This window comes from Stylophora pistillata, chromosome 2 (assembly GCF_964205215.1).
Source record: "Stylophora pistillata chromosome 2, jaStyPist1.2, whole genome shotgun sequence".
Taxonomy (NCBI): Eukaryota; Metazoa; Cnidaria; class Anthozoa; order Scleractinia; family Pocilloporidae; genus Stylophora; species Stylophora pistillata.
The window spans coordinates 58,043,758-58,060,947 of record NC_142520.1 but is presented as its reverse complement, the minus strand read 5'-3'; the positions used below and the strand labels follow the sequence as shown (position 1 = coordinate 58,060,947).

The window sequence follows — 17,190 nt, the reverse complement described above, 5'->3', positions numbered from 1 at the left end:
CGATCTCTCTTTTAAACTGATTAGTTTTTCATTGCCTTTTTCGATTTTCACATTTGTGCGGAAGTTCAGACGCAAGGCACATTAAAATTTTGGTTCTGCTAGAGTCTTTGGTTCTGTTAGAGGTGCAACCTTTAATTTAGTGCGCTATCAACGCCATGAGTCAGCGAAAAAATAACGTGCTCTCAATTCTTTTTAGAGTTTAAAAGGTGGATATTTCGAGGGCTCGGAGATTTATTTTACCGAGCAACTTTCACTAGTTCGTTGAGTCCGTTTGATCGAGGTCTGCTGTTTGATTGCACATCTCGAATTTCTTGCCAATACCGAGAGGTTTTATTCGATTTTCAAAACCTGAATCAGATTGAATAACAAAGGAGATTTCCTTAGCAAGGAATATTCTTTGTTAAAATAAGTTAAGTGTGCTTTATTGACTTGATAAACAGCTGCAGATTGAAGAGATATTGTAATGCAAAGAAGTCACCTGACGTTAGTGTCATTTAGAGTAAACATGTGAATCCAACTAAGAGCGAAGATAAGATTAACATTAAAGAGCCACTCACAATCGTTTTTATTGGATGAAATTACATAGCGCCAATTTGTAGCTCTCGAACTTACAGTACTTTTACTTATTCTTTAATAATAACTGTAAAGCGTTGCACGAAGAGAAAATTAAGGGGAGTTAATTTTCTCCTTGTTGTTCGCAATATAATATTAATATCAAAGAAGATATCTAACACCTCCCGGTTAGCTCAATTGGTATAGCGCCGGACTATTGTGCGGGAGTTCGAGAGTTCAAATCCGGCCGGACCAACACTCAGGGTCTTTAAATAACTGAGTAGAAAGTACTGCCTTTGTAATAATTTCTGCAAACGGTTAGACTTTCTAGTCTTCTCGGATAGGGACGATAAATGGAGGTCCCGTCTCACAAGCTCTTATATGTGATTTAAATTTGTGGGACGTTAAAGAACCCACATACTCCTCGAAAAGAGTAGGGCGCGTAGTGCCCGGTGATGTGGTCTATCTTTGTACAGTGTCTATCCAGGGTGAATTGGGGGGAGGGGTGGTGCCTCGCATAGACCTTGTGTTCTGTTCGCACTAACTCTTCCAGATTCGCCTGTAGGAACAACTGGCAATGCGCCACTGAATTAATACAATCAACAAGAATCAGTTGTCGATGAAAAATGAATAACTACGTCATTTATGTACACGACGACTGACTTTAAAGTTGACCATCTTTCTTTACACTTTCACCTGCAGCTCCTATTGATGTGCGGAACGCAAGTCATATTATGATCTATTTTTTACTTGTCTCGCCAATATAACTTCTGTAGCTCAGTTCTTGCGAAGGTCTGAGGTTCTCTTCCTCGCAGAAGACTCAGATCTGGCAGAAGCAGGAGGAACCCACAGTTCAAGGCCAAAATCATGTGGAAAGGTCATTACTAATCCAGAATAAGACTTTAAAGATCATCAGGACTAAGCTTTATCTATAATGATATCTTTCAAACGATGTATTTGTGCTGCACTGAAACAATTCAAAGTCATCACAGTACATAATCGGTTTTCGGACGTATCCTTTCGATGATTTTTTAAGCCGGAGCACTGGAGTTCCGGGTAACTTCAGCCCTACGATACCAGAAGCACCACTATACGAAAGGTGTTTTATGTGATCATTTCTTTCACAATTACTCAGTGTTCGATCGCACGCTCCTATCAAGGACATTCAAGGCTTTCAGGTCAATACTACGTTTTCGTCTTATATGGATATATTCTTGTAAAGCCCGATCTGTCTGTTGTCGGTGATAGAGACAAAGGAGACTTCTTTTCAGCTAATGAAAAAGTAAAGAGAAACAAAACACATTCTCTAGGATGCACATGAGCTGTATTTACAACATATGATTAATTCCTGGAATCACTAACCGCAAACTATTAGTCTTAACTGTAAAATACAAGAATGAAAATCTATTGCGAAAAGCAAAATTATTGGAAACTTGCATTTGATTTTTACGTGTCAAGTGACAAATTTTGGTACCATACCAGCTGTATATTTTATCTCAAGGTTTGCTTCTTTTTTAAGACTGTCAGTAATTTACTTCGGCAGTTAATATTATCGTGAGGTCAGTAGGTTTGGAAAAGGCTTGTAATGAGAATATTTTCGTGAAAACGAGAGACGAAGATTAAGAGCCGAGAGGAGTGATGCAGCTTTCTCTTGTATCCATCCTGTCAGAGTTAATGGGAGACACCTGAAGTCGTCTAAAGGTTGGATCAGGGCTCTCCTTACTGTGAGGGATTTTTTTCAAGTCATGCTTTTCAGAACAAGCGCTTGAGTTGTCAGCCACTGAACGAGAGCTTGGGAAGGTTGAATTCTTACCATTGTCCCACTTCTGTTTCTTGCGAAGATATGCAGCGCGTACTTCACTGCTTCGCAGGACATGGATAACGAAAATGAAGAATCCCTAAAGGTATAAAATTTAAGAAGGATGAGTGGTTGCATGAGTCTGGGATATGAGTGTTGCACAGTGAATGAGAATAGTCATGGAAAGGACTTTTGCTGAACACTAACTGACGTCTCCGTACGTAGCGCGAGACATCTCGAGTCGTCGTCTCAGCTTGTTAAACAGATGGAGTCATCATCAGACTCAGATGAAGAGTTATTTGGTTAGGAAAAGATAAAAGGTCTCCTTCGCTGAGCTGCGTGCTCAATCTGTGCCCTTGTGTATCATTTACCGTTAAATATCGCAAACTGAACGCGCATGTATGTAACAGGCAGCAGTAAGAAAACAAATCTTTGTCTGTGGTTGTCGTGTACAAGAAATCCTGTTTAAAGACTCCTATTGAGAAGTTGGTAATGCTTGAAACTATTACCTGAAGTGAGTTCAATATGGTGAAGATATACTGGAATACCAGACCCGCATCTGTTATGCTGAGAATACCAAATACCCAGGTCAGGCCCAGAAGAGGAAACAGCACCACGCATGCCTTCAACCCCTGTCTGAAATAATCAAATGTTGAGGGAAAAAGTAAGCATTTAATCTGAGATAAAACAAGAAAATGTCAGCACAGTGTAGACACATACTCACTTGACGTTAGAGGTGTCTTTTGTAGAGTGCATTCTTGTCATCTCGTACACCACCCGGCAAAGGATAAAGGAGTTTACCTGAAATGAAGATTTACGTGAACAAACGATTTCGACCGCAATAGAAGAACTTACTGGAGCGCATTGATTCTCATGAGTTTTTTTGAAGTGCAGTCGCTTATTTCAGGTTCAGTCATCTCAGTATGTGTATATTAATGATATCTTTAGTACTGTTTTGGATAATCTTTCCATAATCATACTGGTGAGAGATTTTCTAAACAGTAGAGTAAACTTTAACAGAAGTCATCAGTCTTACCAGACAAACCGCGAGGACTGGAGCGGCAAAGGTCCAAATTAAACTATTTGAAAATGAAACCCAGCAGCTGTAGGAAAAGAAAAAATATATATTTTACATCAAAACCACAAGATTAATTTTTAATGTTGAAAATTGTTTATATTTTTCTTTTTTAAAGTGTCATTTACCGTTGAGTGTCGATTTGAAGCACGAATGGACTTGACAAGTTCTTTATTACTGAGACTCCCTCGAAACCTTTCGCAATGTTACTGATAGAGCGCTAGATTAGAATATAAAGTATTCCCAAACGTTAAAAGGAAAATCTCAAGCCTTCAATATGCTTGCTGAAATACTTACAAGTCACCATGTACGTAGCCCCATATTCCCTCAGTAGAGCCAGAGGCGATAACAATCGATGAAGTCACCATTAGAAGAGGAAATCCTGAAAAATAGTGAATTACTCCATGAATATTCAGTGAATATGAACAACTTGTGCATTTATTTCACCTTTGACATCAATGGACTGCATTGTGCATGTGATGGGTCCCTCGAACAATTAAGTTAATGCAAGCGAGATTTATGCATGTTAGGTACAACTTTCATTTAATTTAATTTTTCTGTATTTATGCATTTAGGATAACATTATTGCTGTAGTAGTGGTTTGGATACGTACCCCAGGAGAAAGCGTAGAGTAACTTCATTTTTACAACGGCGTTGTATACCTTAACCACCATGAGATACAAGTAGGCTCCCTCCATAAGCATCCAAGCAAATCCGGCCAGATAGAAATAGTGAATAGATACTGCCACAAAAATACAAGCTTCCTGTAAAACAAGAAAAGAAATTATTTCAGCAATAATGTAAAATTTTTATCGCCGATTCGCCTCCTCGTTTATCAAAGATTCATTGGGCATATATCTACGTTGCATCTCAACCTTTCTGGAGAAATTATCACATTTGACTCTAATAACATTTACGAAACGTCATTCAATTCTGACAATTCTAACAACTATAATAAAGGTTTATGTGATTGTCCAGATATGTTTTCAGTTACCTGTTTTGACGTGGCATCAATTCCAGCTAGAAAAAAAATTTGCGCCACTGCTATGGCCACAACAAGGTTGAATCGTATCTGAATCTGCTCTTGTTTGAGATTCCTTACCAAAGAAAAAAGATAATAACAAATTTTAAAATCAATCTTTTTAAATCTCTAACATCATCGGCTGGTGAAGCACTTCTTAGTGAAAGGGTTTGTACTTACATTAAAACCAGATAAGCTAAGATGGTGAGGACTTCACCCAGAAGCGACAGTCCACAGCCAACAAAAGTAACGATTTCCAAAGCTAATTGATGCCTTTCAGGAATCTAAAACAGCAAAAAGGCTGAGTCCTTCAATCTTAAAACTTGGATTCGATTAAAACCTCCACTGTTATAAAACGACATCTACAAAAATGGTAAGTTATGTACTGTCTTACGAATTAAAGTTCATAAGACGATAGAGTAACTATGCTTTACTTTGCTACTCGCTTGGGTTTCTCCCAGTTGCATAAGAACTGCAAAGTTGGTTAGATGATTGCAGTTGCACATAACTTTGGTGTCGGTTCTATTTATCAGGAAACATCCTCTGCTTGACCAGGAGCCATTAACCCGCGTCCTATGTTTAGGAAATATATCTTTCATTAGTTGCCGCGAAGTTGTCAGAGAGAATTTTCGTTTTCAGAAAAACAAATTTCATGTAACATAAGTTGTGAAATGAATTAAGAAAAGGTACCTGATGTCAAAGTCCCAAAAAACACAGTAGGACTTATCCTGGGGTTTTATAGGCTTAAAAGACAGAAAAAAAAGGAAAAAAAAAATAGTTTTACTGATGCTTTGATGTCTGCATGAAGTATATTCTATATTAAGTCTTCAGATTACGTATTGGAGACATGGGCTCTGGCATTCTGCGGTATTTTCATTTATTATGCCTTATGGTGCTCCTCCATCAATTCACCAGAAAGGCCATTTCAGATGGAAATTTTACCGTTTACTGGTAGTTTAATGAAAAATTCCTTTCATTACCGTATAGAAATGGTAACCACAAGAAAAAACAAACAAGGACACAAATGTAACATGAAAATCTTTTTTCAAGAGTTCGGGTATGCATGAGACATTGCAGACCTACCTCTTGTAAAATAAATGAAATAGTTATGTTCTCTGCCAGCACTGATAACGGGGCCGGTGAGAGAGAACACGCTATGATTGGTGTTTGGAGTTTAGTATTTTCCATTTCCTTTCTGCAAGGTAAATGTTTTCTGTTGTAAACTTAATAATTCGTAAATATTTTTTTAACGTCTCAACTAAATAGTCTTACTAATTAATAGAAAAGTAAGAAAAGGTTGGGAAATTGAATAAGCTTCTATCGAATCCAGCACCTCATATCTTTAAATACATACCCATCAAGAAGGTATTGGGATTCATCTGGAAGAAGCTCGTGCAGGTCTCGGTAAGCTATTCCAAGTACCACAATTTCTATCAAGAAGAGGATAGTTGAATTGGATAGGATTGTTGATGACATGATAAACAAATTCTCCAGGGAAATAAGGAATTTCTTTAAAGGAGGTACTGTACTGCATGCTCATACTCTACCAAAATATCCCTTTACACCCAACATTTTATGCGTGGGCAAATTTTCGAATTTACATTTATCTCTTTGAGGCCTTTTAACAACTCACTCACTCAAGGATCAAAGAATATGTATACTTGCAGAAAATTTAAAAAATGTTCACTACAGATCCAATATGAGCAATGAATTATAATGAAGGACGAACGATTCAGACTTACCCTGTTTTTCGAAGAGTATTGGTGGTAAAATGATCCTTCCACTTGAGAAATTATGACTACCAGATGATTGGCGTGGGAAAACGTCAGAAGGAACCACCACTTCCTTTTCATAACCTGCTTTAATATTCTGAACCTCCATGACTATCAAAAGAAAAGAAACAATACTAAAATGTACTCTAAGCTTCCACCATGGTAAAGAAAGTAACGAAGTAATTGTCACTTGAAATGAAATTTATGTCAGGGTTGGAAGCAAACTGACAGACAGACAGACATCTATCTTTATACAGGATAGCCCATTCAGTGTAGTAAACACTGGTATCAACGGGAGCCCTGTTAACCACCCATCCCACCCCAGGGGAGGACATCCATCACACAGTAATCTCGTGCGTGGGAAATTAACGTCTCCTCCCCCTAACCCTGCAGGAGACGGGACCTCCATTTATTCGTCCCTATCCGAGAAGACTAGAATATCTCACCATTTCTTGATGTTATAGAAAAGTAGTATATTCTTCTCAATTATTTTAAGACCACGAGTGTTGGTCTCTCTCGATCAATTATTGCGTTTTCCGGCTTCATTTTCATTTTGTTTTTCATTTTTATATGAATCCTGGATTTTTTTAATAAATGTAAAAGCAGGGTGTCTGTGACTAACAACGACCCTTTAATTAGCGGTTGGAACACGTGGACGCCATGATGGTATTCTTTTCTAATCTTCCCATAGTTCATAGCGAACATTACAAAGTCGTCCGTGAAACAGGAAGAAAATTGATCGAACTTTTTGGTACTTGATGCTCGAATTCCATCGATTTCTGGATCTACTCGCAATTACTTTTTCCTGCTTATTAGCAATCCTTACATCTAATCACATTTTAACCATGACCTTTAATATGATGTTTTGTTACGATTGAGATGTATAAAGGCACTACTCACCGAGGTGCCCTTCAGTGAGTATTGTGGTTGAGCTATAGTTATCATTTTCCAACAGATGCTTCTTGGCATATTTCGAGGCAAAATTTTCAAGGTGCTGAGCTGCAACCAACAAGTTCACTCCTACGCCTAAACTTCCTCCCTTTGCGAATTTGTGGAAAACTGTAAGTAAATGCTCTGTCTCGTTCACTACAGCCTAAAGATGGAAATCCATGACACTCATCAAAAAGTTATTTCAACAATAATCAGAATAAAGATGATAACAATTGAGGGAAAAATCAATACGCAGTTGACAAAAGGTAATGAAATATCGGCTTACCTGAAGAGAATTCTTGTCACCAACACTTAGCTGATTCACCTTATCGAAATATTTTTCAACCATCTAAAACAAACAAAATTAAATTTCATACTTATTAACTTTCATGTCGTAATTTGCCAGTGGTGGACATTTTTTAAAAAGCTTAGACAGTTAGTTGAAGCTTCTATCCGTGAAACGTACCAGGATACAATATCATTTCAAATAGTAGGCCATCTTTTCGGTTTATCATAATTAATAAATTTGTAACGTCAACGGTAAAAAGACCTCCTGGTATTTACGATTGCGCTTTGTTGGATTTTGATCTCGAAATCAGCTTACACAAAAGTTTTCTTCTGTGCTCTGTTACAGTTCAAGGGGTAAATTGTAAAAATAAAATAATTTCGAAAAAAGAAAACCACGTGGTTGAACCCAGAAGTAACCGTGTGATAGCAAGTTGCATCTAAGCGTAGTCCCAAAAAGAACAGTGACGTCTTGTGTCTGACTTGTTGGCAAAATGAGTGGAAGCCATCATCACAATCAGGTTCTCTGCCAAACGAGTGTTTGGTTAAACCAGTGAAACATGACAAATCAGTTGTGTAGTAAAGCCATAATGTGATAATAACCTTCTCCTGAGTATCCTCAGGCACCGTTGGAGTGAAAATTGTCGACAAATCCTTTGATATATTGGTTGTTTTAGACGCCATAATCGTTGTGGTGTCTGTTTCTCCACTCTTGGTTGTTGCTGTTGCTGTTACTTCTGAAGCAAGTGACGTAGTGGGGGTCGATGACGCTGAAGCTATCAGAAAACGAATAGACATAGTAAATGCTCTCTCTCTGTTGTGGCTATGAATTGTATCAGTCAACCAGTGGAGAATATGATAAAAAGAAAATAATTCAAATACTGGAAAATTATAGACGAACGATCGACGTTTCGGCCATATCACACGGCCTTCATCAGGAAACTGCCGAGTCAGCCTTGTTCACGCAAGTGTCACGTGATAGCTGACTCGGCACGTCCCGTAACGCACGGGACGTTTGTGTTTTAATGTTTTAATGGTATTTATAAAGGGTCGTTATGAACAATACGATTTAAAGTGAAAATATTTCTAATGAACATGGATAGCATACAGTAAGGGATATTTCCGTTTACTTGTTCAGAAATGTCGCTTGAGGTGAACGGCGTTGCTTTATTTAGAAAACTAATGCAATGCTGCCAAAAAATAATTAAACTGATCAGTTGACTCAGAAATATCTCCCATAAATTGTTTTCAACTTATAGAAAATGAAATTCTCAACCAAAGAAGCTAAAATAGATTTTAATATCTTCTATGGCAGCCTTTTTTTAACCTAAGTTTAGTTCTGTGACGTTTCAGCAAAGTAAAGAATTTTGCAATCTCATCGGAGTTGTTCTGCGTAAAACAAAACTACTGGAAAACAACCCTAAGTGAGACACAACTAAAGAGCATGCCCATGAATGTTACGAGGATGAAAACTCAGATATAAGAAGGTAGGGTCCCTTTAGTGAGCCCGTGCTCAAGGTCAAGAACAAGAAATAAACAAACATCTTGAAGTATAAATGCTTTAGAAGTACAATAGATGGCAAAAGCATTAAACCAAGGGGGGAATTAATGAGACCACGGAGTTTTGAAAACAAAGATAATCTTAACACACCTTAGAGTATGACAAATAAGAAGCCAGCTCAGAGGAAGAGAAGGCAAGAGACCTACTTTTTAAGTAACTTTGTATGACATCTATGATTTCATCTCCTAGGTCATTTGATGATTCATTCAGGCCAACATTTATTATGTGTGTTTCCTCTTTCGTGATTGCTGTCAAATCTGTCTTGTTCACTAAGTCTCCAACTCCAACACCAATGATGAAAACTCGCTCATTATCCAGATCCGTCAACACTTCATTTAAAACCTCGTTACTAAATACCATCTTGTTATCCACCATTACAACAAGAATACGAATTGCAGTGGAAGCCTTAGAGAACTGTTGGAATCCTAATTTGACTTTTTTTAGAGCCTCCACCAAGAGTGGTGTTCCAGAACGTTTTTCGATTTTATTGACGAGTGAGGTTAAGGTGTCCTTGTTTTGCATGTTGACAAAACCTAATTTTATTTCAGCTTCAGAACCAAAGACAAAAATGCTGTAGCGGATTCTGTTAATGCCATACTGGTCGATAATGGCGCAGATTGTACTTTTCATGAATGTAAAAGTATTCTTAGAAGAAGGGGAAGTAGCAGAGAGAGCAAAGGTCAAGTCAACCAGTGGAGTATTCACTGAAGGAAACGAAAGAAAGTCACTTCATGAAGTATCTTACATCTAATTCTTTTCTTAAAATGCTTGTGATATCAAAGGTAAAGTCAAAAATTAGAGTTAAGTTCAAAATTCATTGGAGCAGACAGAGAACATACAGAACTGAAGCAACAGCATATAAGGTAGGGGAGATTGACTGGAGAAATTGGTAAACTGGATATGTCCGATAAATTGAACCACACCTAACGTACTATTAGCTTTCTTCAGGAAAATGCTTAGCATATGTACGTGATCGATTGATACATGGCTGGTTTTTCTGAGTCTTGAAACAAATCTAATATGAGATTTAACAATTAGTCCACAAGCGCGCGTTGGATATGAGATGATAGATAGCCAACGAGGCGCGTAGCGCCGATTTGGCTATAATCATCTCATATCCAACAAGGGCGATTGGAATAATTGTTTTATAAAAAACGTTAAATTAAATTATTAAATTTTATTCAATTTTTAGCTCACTTTTAATTTTAAGCTGACGCGTACGCTTACCATATTTGTTGATTATGATATATTGGCTCATATACCATAATGGCTAAGCCAATAAAAAGTCTTCAATTGCATTATCCAATGATCCAGTTTTTAATAAAAAATTTTAGTAAGATATAAAACCGACTTCAATGGTAAGGCACCTGTAATTAAATCAGATTAACCTGTACAGCTGAAGTTGCTTCTTACCTGGGGATCCCTCACAAATGTAGCCGTGCTCCTCAGTACAGTTTGCAGTGCACTCTAGTTTAGGATCATCAGTTACCATGCAGCAGAATGTATGGTTAGAATTCGACGCACTCTTCACCTCAATATAAGAATGGTTTTTTACCATACGGAATGCTCCGAATTGTTCATCCGGATTTTGTTCATCAACCCATTTCCAGTGATTACCTCTGAAATGAAAACACCCTAAAAAAGCTGTAGGAGCAGTAACATATTAACTACAAAAAAAAAAAACAAAATCCGAGCCAGTGACCACCGCCACCTCTACCTCCTGCATTTATATGTTCATGAATAATTAAATAATTACACAGTGGTGACTTACTTCGAAAGCTGGAGACCTATCCAGTACCTCACGTCATTGGTGGTATTTGATATATTTTTAGCCAGCTGAAGATCGGGAGGGTTCTTGATTTTTGCAAGATGACTTTTATAACTTGAATTACAATCTCTATTCGCATTCGTGTGATCTAATCTGTTTTTGTAAACTGTGAACCCTTTTTCACCAGTAATACCTGTCAGAACAGTAAAAGAAAGTGGAATTCTCCTTTTCGCAGTTTATTTATTCTCAAGGCACGTTTGTCTAACATACTTTGTACAACAACATTACAAATGCTCGCTCGCTTACGGTTCGAGACCTACTGTCTATAAGGTTATAGACGATAATAAATGACGTATCATTTAACGCAATGCTCAATCTTCTATCATCTATAATTTTTACTGATCACAAAAATGGCGTCAACAATGTTTAAAACTCTGCGGCGTAACCACTTGGCTACGAGTCGTTACGCTTCATGGTATTGGACATGGATGAATCTCGATCTCAGAAAACGAAAAACACACAAAATCAACCTCTTTATTATGTTTACTCCGGTAATCAGGTGGCAATCTAATCTTACCTATTATTTGTGGGTAATAACTACTTCTAAGTTGTGGGATTATTCAAATGTTTTTTTTAATTAGCTGTCTTAGTTCCAATGCTAACTAAAATATTTGTGAAATCCTTCTCTATGTACTGTGTGTTTGGGCTCATTATAAAATTTCGTTTCATCATTCTGTATTAGTGTGTCGCGATACTGAAAAGTTACAGCTTTAGATGTCCGTATCGCTGTCAGTGTGGTCCCAAAAGTGACGTCATCACGATGACTTTTTTAAAAAATATCTTGTCGTAATACAGGCTCCTGCTTTGCTGTCTCACCGGTTTCTGTATTAGAGATGATTGACTGTCGAATCAAATAAACTGATTTGAATGCTAAAATTCTTCGAGCGGTTAGGCTCTGTGTCAAAATAGACCAAAGTCATCAGTTTTATTCTCTCTTCTGTTCTTTTGGGTGAAGTAAATCTCCCACTGAAAGCGAACTAAGGGATATGCACATTAGAAAAATTATGACTTTGCATGCGTTCAAACTGCATACTGTGCATAAATGCAAGCTACTATTGGAGCGGTTTGTTACCAAATTGATACCCCAACTGACTGAAAATAACCGGAGAATGGAAAACGCTTTGTAACTTGAAAAAATAGTCCGAATGAGGTGACTGGTATAATGACGTTGTTCGAGCATAATCCAGGAACTAGGCAGTATCGTCATTATTAATACAGTTTACATAGCGTTTAGATAGTCATTGATATTTTGACAATTAAGTAAAAATTTGATTATATACTGCAGCTGGGGAAGGTTTGAAGCGAAGACGTAAGAGATCGGCCACTTGCCTTCGCCTTGTTGCGAGGGTTGTCGTGCTTTTCCCTCCAGATTTTGCCTCAGACTGTTAAAAATCTTTCTCAAGAATTATTGCAAATTTGTATTCTTTCTCTCTTAGGTAGCAATGGACAACGGCAACCATTACGCGAAAGCTATCACGCTCTTATTCTTCCCCGTATTTTGTACGAACTGTTGCATAGAACTGTGCAAGATTGCTATTCAGGGCCTGCGGTTCATACTTTCTCGTCCGTTTTGAAAGCCAGACATTTAACCATTCGTTTTCATTTGGTTGGGCGCTTTTATTTTAAGCATTCTCCCTCAAACTCTGAATTAAAACATCGTTACTTCCTCCTCACCTATCCGCCATTTTTTGCGCTTTCGTGCTCAGTTAATTCAGTTTCAACCTTCAATACTCAATTTCAACTCCCTTCAATGTTTGGGATTAATTAAAGCGTTCTCAGCCAATTAGCATGCTGAAATGATGGCATGTGTGTTATTAGCTGCAGAATCAACGAGTTGTGCATACATGCAACGCTTTTAGAAAATCAATGTTGCGGCTAATTCTAAATATTCCGTTAGATTTTGTTAGTCATGCTGTAATTTATCTTCAAGGAAGAAAAACGCTTGAGCTATTAATAGTTGAACGCAGACATAAAAACTATGGGTACTTTAAAACTGAAATTTGAAGAGCACTACATCCGTATGAGATGTCGAACATTAAGCATAACCTAGATACACAATTACAATCATGGATACACCGTTTATCCTTTAAAACAGGGCAATCAAGGATTTGTCACAAAGAAAAAACTCTACAACTGTATTGTATGCAAGTAGCCAATCATATGTTACCGAATATGTTACCGAATATGAATAACCCAGTTATAATGTGTATGGAGTACAGGTGATCTGCACGTGTTAATAGTTTTTCCAGGTACTTGAGTTAAGTAATTTTTCCATAGCGACATCAGAATAATTAACAACAACATGTAAAAGGCCTATTACCTTAATATTTATTATACCTTGACGCATGGTCCATCGTAATGAAGCAAACCCGTAATTTTGCGTAGGTCCCTCACGGACGGACAATGGTTATAGAAAGTGTGTTGTTTCGTGTTAAGACTGATTACTTTTCCCAAGAAAGGGAGAACAACACAATGGCTCACGAACTGCCCTAAGCAGACAATTTAGATTTATTTCACTACCATGAGGGAGGAGAGAAAATTATTACTACAAATTATTCAGATGGAGCAAAACGAAAGAAAGGAAATTTCCATCAAACAAACCGCTTGAAATTATGATCAGACCGCCAAAAGTCATCAAGTCTCGAACAAATGCGGTCCTCATTTTAATTCTGCAAAAAGAAAAATAAACATATGATCAGTGTAAACGAGAATTCTCACCAAAGAATTTAAATAGATTGCAAATTTAGAATTGTTGAAATGACTTGAGAACCTGAGCTTCACAGAAAGTCGATTTCTCGTGTACAAAAACAAGGAGGTTTCTATACTAACTGCAATGTAAGGCCTGCCCTTCAACTATTAAGCTGACAGCAGCTTCACAGGAATCGAAATTTAGTCAAAGCAAACAATTTGCTCAAAGCAGGACCGAGAGGAAATGATTAATAATAAGTTTTGACAGCCATTACCGAAGATCCCCTGTCGTGTTTTGTCATTTTGACGTAAGTCAATAGTTGCATCCTGCTTTTGTTTGACTTTTTTTTTAACATACAATCTTACGTCTCGTAATGGGACACCAGAAATGAGAACTTTTCCCTTCTTCTACAAACAATCTACATCTAATATATAATGCGAAATTTCCTATTGAAAAAAAAGAAAGTATAATGCAATTCTAGAATTGGGACGAAATGCTAACTAAACGATGTATTAAATTTTATCCTTTTGCTAAAAAATGCCGTCTATTAAAGAGTTCATGACCCACCAACTTAATATTCACGGGAGCATTTGAAAGGTGCTGACAAATGTAGTTTCGTTTCGTCAAATAAACTGCAAGTAGCAACTTATAAAGACAGTTTATTAGGAAATGAATTTCTTAAAAATGTAAAATTTAAAATTGAGACAATTCAACATCATCTGCCTTCTAAGGGCCATTTAATTGGTGACGTCACTTGCTCTGTTTATTTAGGTGTTTCATCAGAACGTACAAAATCCTGAATATAATCCCTTTTGGTTCTGTATTTAGATGCATTCTTCGAAGTCTCAAATAAAATTCAGCATCTATTTTCCAAAGTGCAGTTTGATTCGTTAATCCACCACTATATTAATCGCAAAAGAAACTGTGTGTGTTCTGAAACATGACTGACGGAAGACAAACAAATCATATTCGGTAATGTACGATTGGCTAACTGCTTTCAACTCCGGTGGTTATTTTAACGAACACAAGAAGATTGAATAAATGCACGCTCTTTTAATTTAAAACCCAGGAAGACTTTTTCCCATATCTGCTTGAAATACATTGTCGCTCTGTTTCTCTGATACATACATAATACTCTTGTTACCTACTAAAAGTTAAGTAATACTAAGTGTTTAATCCACCTCACCATTAAAACAGGAAATGGCAATAAGAAAATAACGTTGGCTTCGTTCCTTTATAGAATACAACAGCATCAGCACTGTTTTGACCAAATTGCTTTTCGCAATCGTTCATCGGCACTAATACAAACTCCAACGAGCAGATCGTCGTACTCACGAAATAAAATAAACTCAAGGATTTCTCGTTAGGTTTTTGTATCTTGTCATTCGCAACTCCTGACTCTGGTATAGAATCTCTATAACTCACAACTGCTCTATTGATCAAGGTTGAGTTAATAATTTAGTGCAAATACATCTGACATTTTGTAAGATAAAGCCAATTATTATGTGTTTCCCTATTCAATCTCGTGGATGCGAAAGTTTGATCACAGTGACTTTAGTACGCTCGACAGGTAGACATTCATAAAATATTGCCAAATCATCTACCCAGGTCGATGCAGTACATGAACTTGTATATGTGTTTCTCTGTATCGTGCATGGGATAAATTTCACTAATGAACTTTACCTATGTTGAAATTTTTTTTCAAACGACAAACTTACTTCTTTGATTGCCCAGTCGATGCTAAAAGCTTTTCTTCAATAATTGAAGAGATTCTACACCTTCAATCATTGAGATCCAGTCGCTCCACTCAGTCGTTTACCATGATACTTGCTATGAAATTACATACCTTCGCTTCCTTATTTTGGACTAATTTTGTTAGCTTGATTGCACATGAGTCTCTTCTTACTTACAAATGTTAAGCAGAAGATCTTATCGTTTCCCTGTATCTCGTTACAAAGACGCTTTCATCCATAAAGCGTTCATCGATTTTGGAACACTCCACAGCTTATTCCGCTGTCTGATTGGCTCGGTCAGCCAATGACGTTTTTTATCTCTGACAGTAAGGGTCTATGTTCGTTCATTGCAAAGAAATGTTGTGTATATATACAGAAAGGTTTTAAAAGGGAAGTGCTTTTGCAGCAAAGTTATTCTAGTTGCTATTAAGAAAAAACAGTTACAGCAGTGTATGAATTAAAATTTCAGGACGGCAAGCGGCGAATGAATCGGTCAAAAACTTCATAAAATGGGAAATGATGAGAAGCAGGCGGTGGGAATTTTCTGAAACGGTGCGGACGCTACCCTCTTAGATGTCCAATAATTTATCCAAGATTATCTTAGTCAACACCTACCGTTCTGACCGGTTCGCGTTTGCACTGCTGATGATATTTCCGGGTGTTTGACGATATGGGACACTGTTGAAAAGAGAATGATGTCACCTATGACAAGTGATTCTTAATAAAATGTAGATGTATATTCCTAAGCTCCGAATAGAAGCAGGTTGTATAATTGATCCTTAAGACAAATGCAAAGGGGTCGATCAGCATTGGTTTAATTGGTATAAATTAGATGACTTCATGGTTGTATATATTTACCTGCCTCCGCATTAATTCTCTTTCCTTCGGAAAATATTTATGAATTTTACTGTTACCACTTCATCTTTGGTTTTGAGCTATGAATCATCCCACTGCATTTCTACCTGCTTATTCACTCAAAGTTTATGATTGGTTTATTACGAGTTGTCTATGTACAAGACCTTCCTCGTGTACGCACGAACCGTTTCCAGCACTCGTTCATCCCAGCAATGTGTAGATTAGCGAACAACAACCTAGTGTAAATATACGTACATAATTAATAGATTCGTAGCTTAGTAGTGTTTTCAATTTCTAGCTTTTAAACGTCACAGTAATCCATTATATCCACCTACCTTTTTCGCTTCAAGCGGTGCATACGGCTTATTCGAAAAACAATCTCTTTTAATCGCATGAAACAACTGTGCCTCCGACTCAAACAAATTCTACCAAAACTGTGTTAATTATGTCTGAAAGCACTTGTCGTATTATGTATTTTTTCGTCCGAACCACCAATGACAGCTGTATTGACATGATTGGAGCCAAGTGAGGTTGCATCAAAGCCAATCCCTTGATTGTGTAAGTTATAGATGAAGGGCGTTTCTTAATTAGTCAGAAGAGAAACTCTTTCAATGGAACAATGTTTGTTCCTCCGGTGACATTAAGCAAGATAGAGCACTAGCTTATTTTTCTTTTCGATTGCTTTTGTGACAGAGTTTAATCCAGAGACCAGATCATCTTTTTCTAACAATCCCCATTTTTAATCCCGCGTTGTGCAAAATAGGAAAATTGAAGGTGATGAGTATGACTAAACATTACTATATATGATCGTCTATGTAAGTGTATTTCATAAAGACATGCATTACCTGTCACCTGGCCGATTTCTTTAATTCTGGTCACCTGCAGTTTGGAATTGATTCTAATATTTTATCAACTAAATGTTTCTTGGTCTGTAAAAGTCATCGTAACTAAAATTTATTATCTGTTTTATCACACCGATGTCTACTGAATCATTACGAGCATAAAAACGACTTTTCAGGCCTTTCTGAAAACTTTGAACGCTTTTTATGATCATTTCTCTCGGTTTCGTTTCACGAACAAAGATATGTCAG

The 17,190-nt window shown here is 37.2% G+C and overlaps 1 protein-coding gene and 1 pseudogene across 6 annotated transcripts in view; both read right to left on the bottom strand.

Moving 5' to 3' along the window:
- LOC148740617 (uncharacterized) overlaps nucleotides 1-17,190 on the bottom strand; it is a 1,045,961-nt pseudogene that overhangs the window by 576,432 nt on the left and 452,339 nt on the right.
- Nucleotides 1,855-17,190, bottom strand: part of LOC111331020 (adhesion G protein-coupled receptor D1-like) — a 15,631-nt gene continuing 295 nt past the window's right edge. Inside the window, exons 1-23 of one of the 6 annotated variants that reach the window (XM_088748823.1) lie at nucleotides 16,435-17,190; nucleotides 16,103-16,335; nucleotides 15,860-15,922; nucleotides 13,424-13,491; nucleotides 10,766-10,955; nucleotides 10,408-10,613; nucleotides 9,141-9,698; nucleotides 8,037-8,209; nucleotides 7,435-7,497; nucleotides 7,119-7,311; nucleotides 6,189-6,329; nucleotides 5,801-5,876; nucleotides 5,530-5,641; nucleotides 5,137-5,189; nucleotides 4,881-5,019; nucleotides 4,627-4,730; nucleotides 4,420-4,522; nucleotides 4,039-4,189; nucleotides 3,723-3,807; nucleotides 3,387-3,453; nucleotides 3,075-3,151; nucleotides 2,860-2,986; nucleotides 1,855-2,450 (exon numbers count right to left, since the gene is read on the bottom strand). The exon at nucleotides 16,435-17,190 is cut by the window's right edge and continues 286 nt beyond it. In XM_088748823.1, the coding sequence (XP_088604949.1) occupies nucleotides 2,172-2,450; nucleotides 2,860-2,986; nucleotides 3,075-3,151; nucleotides 3,387-3,453; nucleotides 3,723-3,807; nucleotides 4,039-4,189; nucleotides 4,420-4,522; nucleotides 4,627-4,730; nucleotides 4,881-5,019; nucleotides 5,137-5,189; nucleotides 5,530-5,641; nucleotides 5,801-5,876; nucleotides 6,189-6,329; nucleotides 7,119-7,311; nucleotides 7,435-7,497; nucleotides 8,037-8,209; nucleotides 9,141-9,698; nucleotides 10,408-10,613; nucleotides 10,766-10,955; nucleotides 13,424-13,484 (2,958 nt within the window). In that variant the 5' untranslated portion in view covers nucleotides 13,485-13,491; nucleotides 15,860-15,922; nucleotides 16,103-16,335; nucleotides 16,435-17,190 and the 3' untranslated portion in view covers nucleotides 1,855-2,171. The other 5 variants (XM_088748828.1, XM_088748824.1, XM_088748826.1 and 2 more) reach the window with 5 other exon arrangements.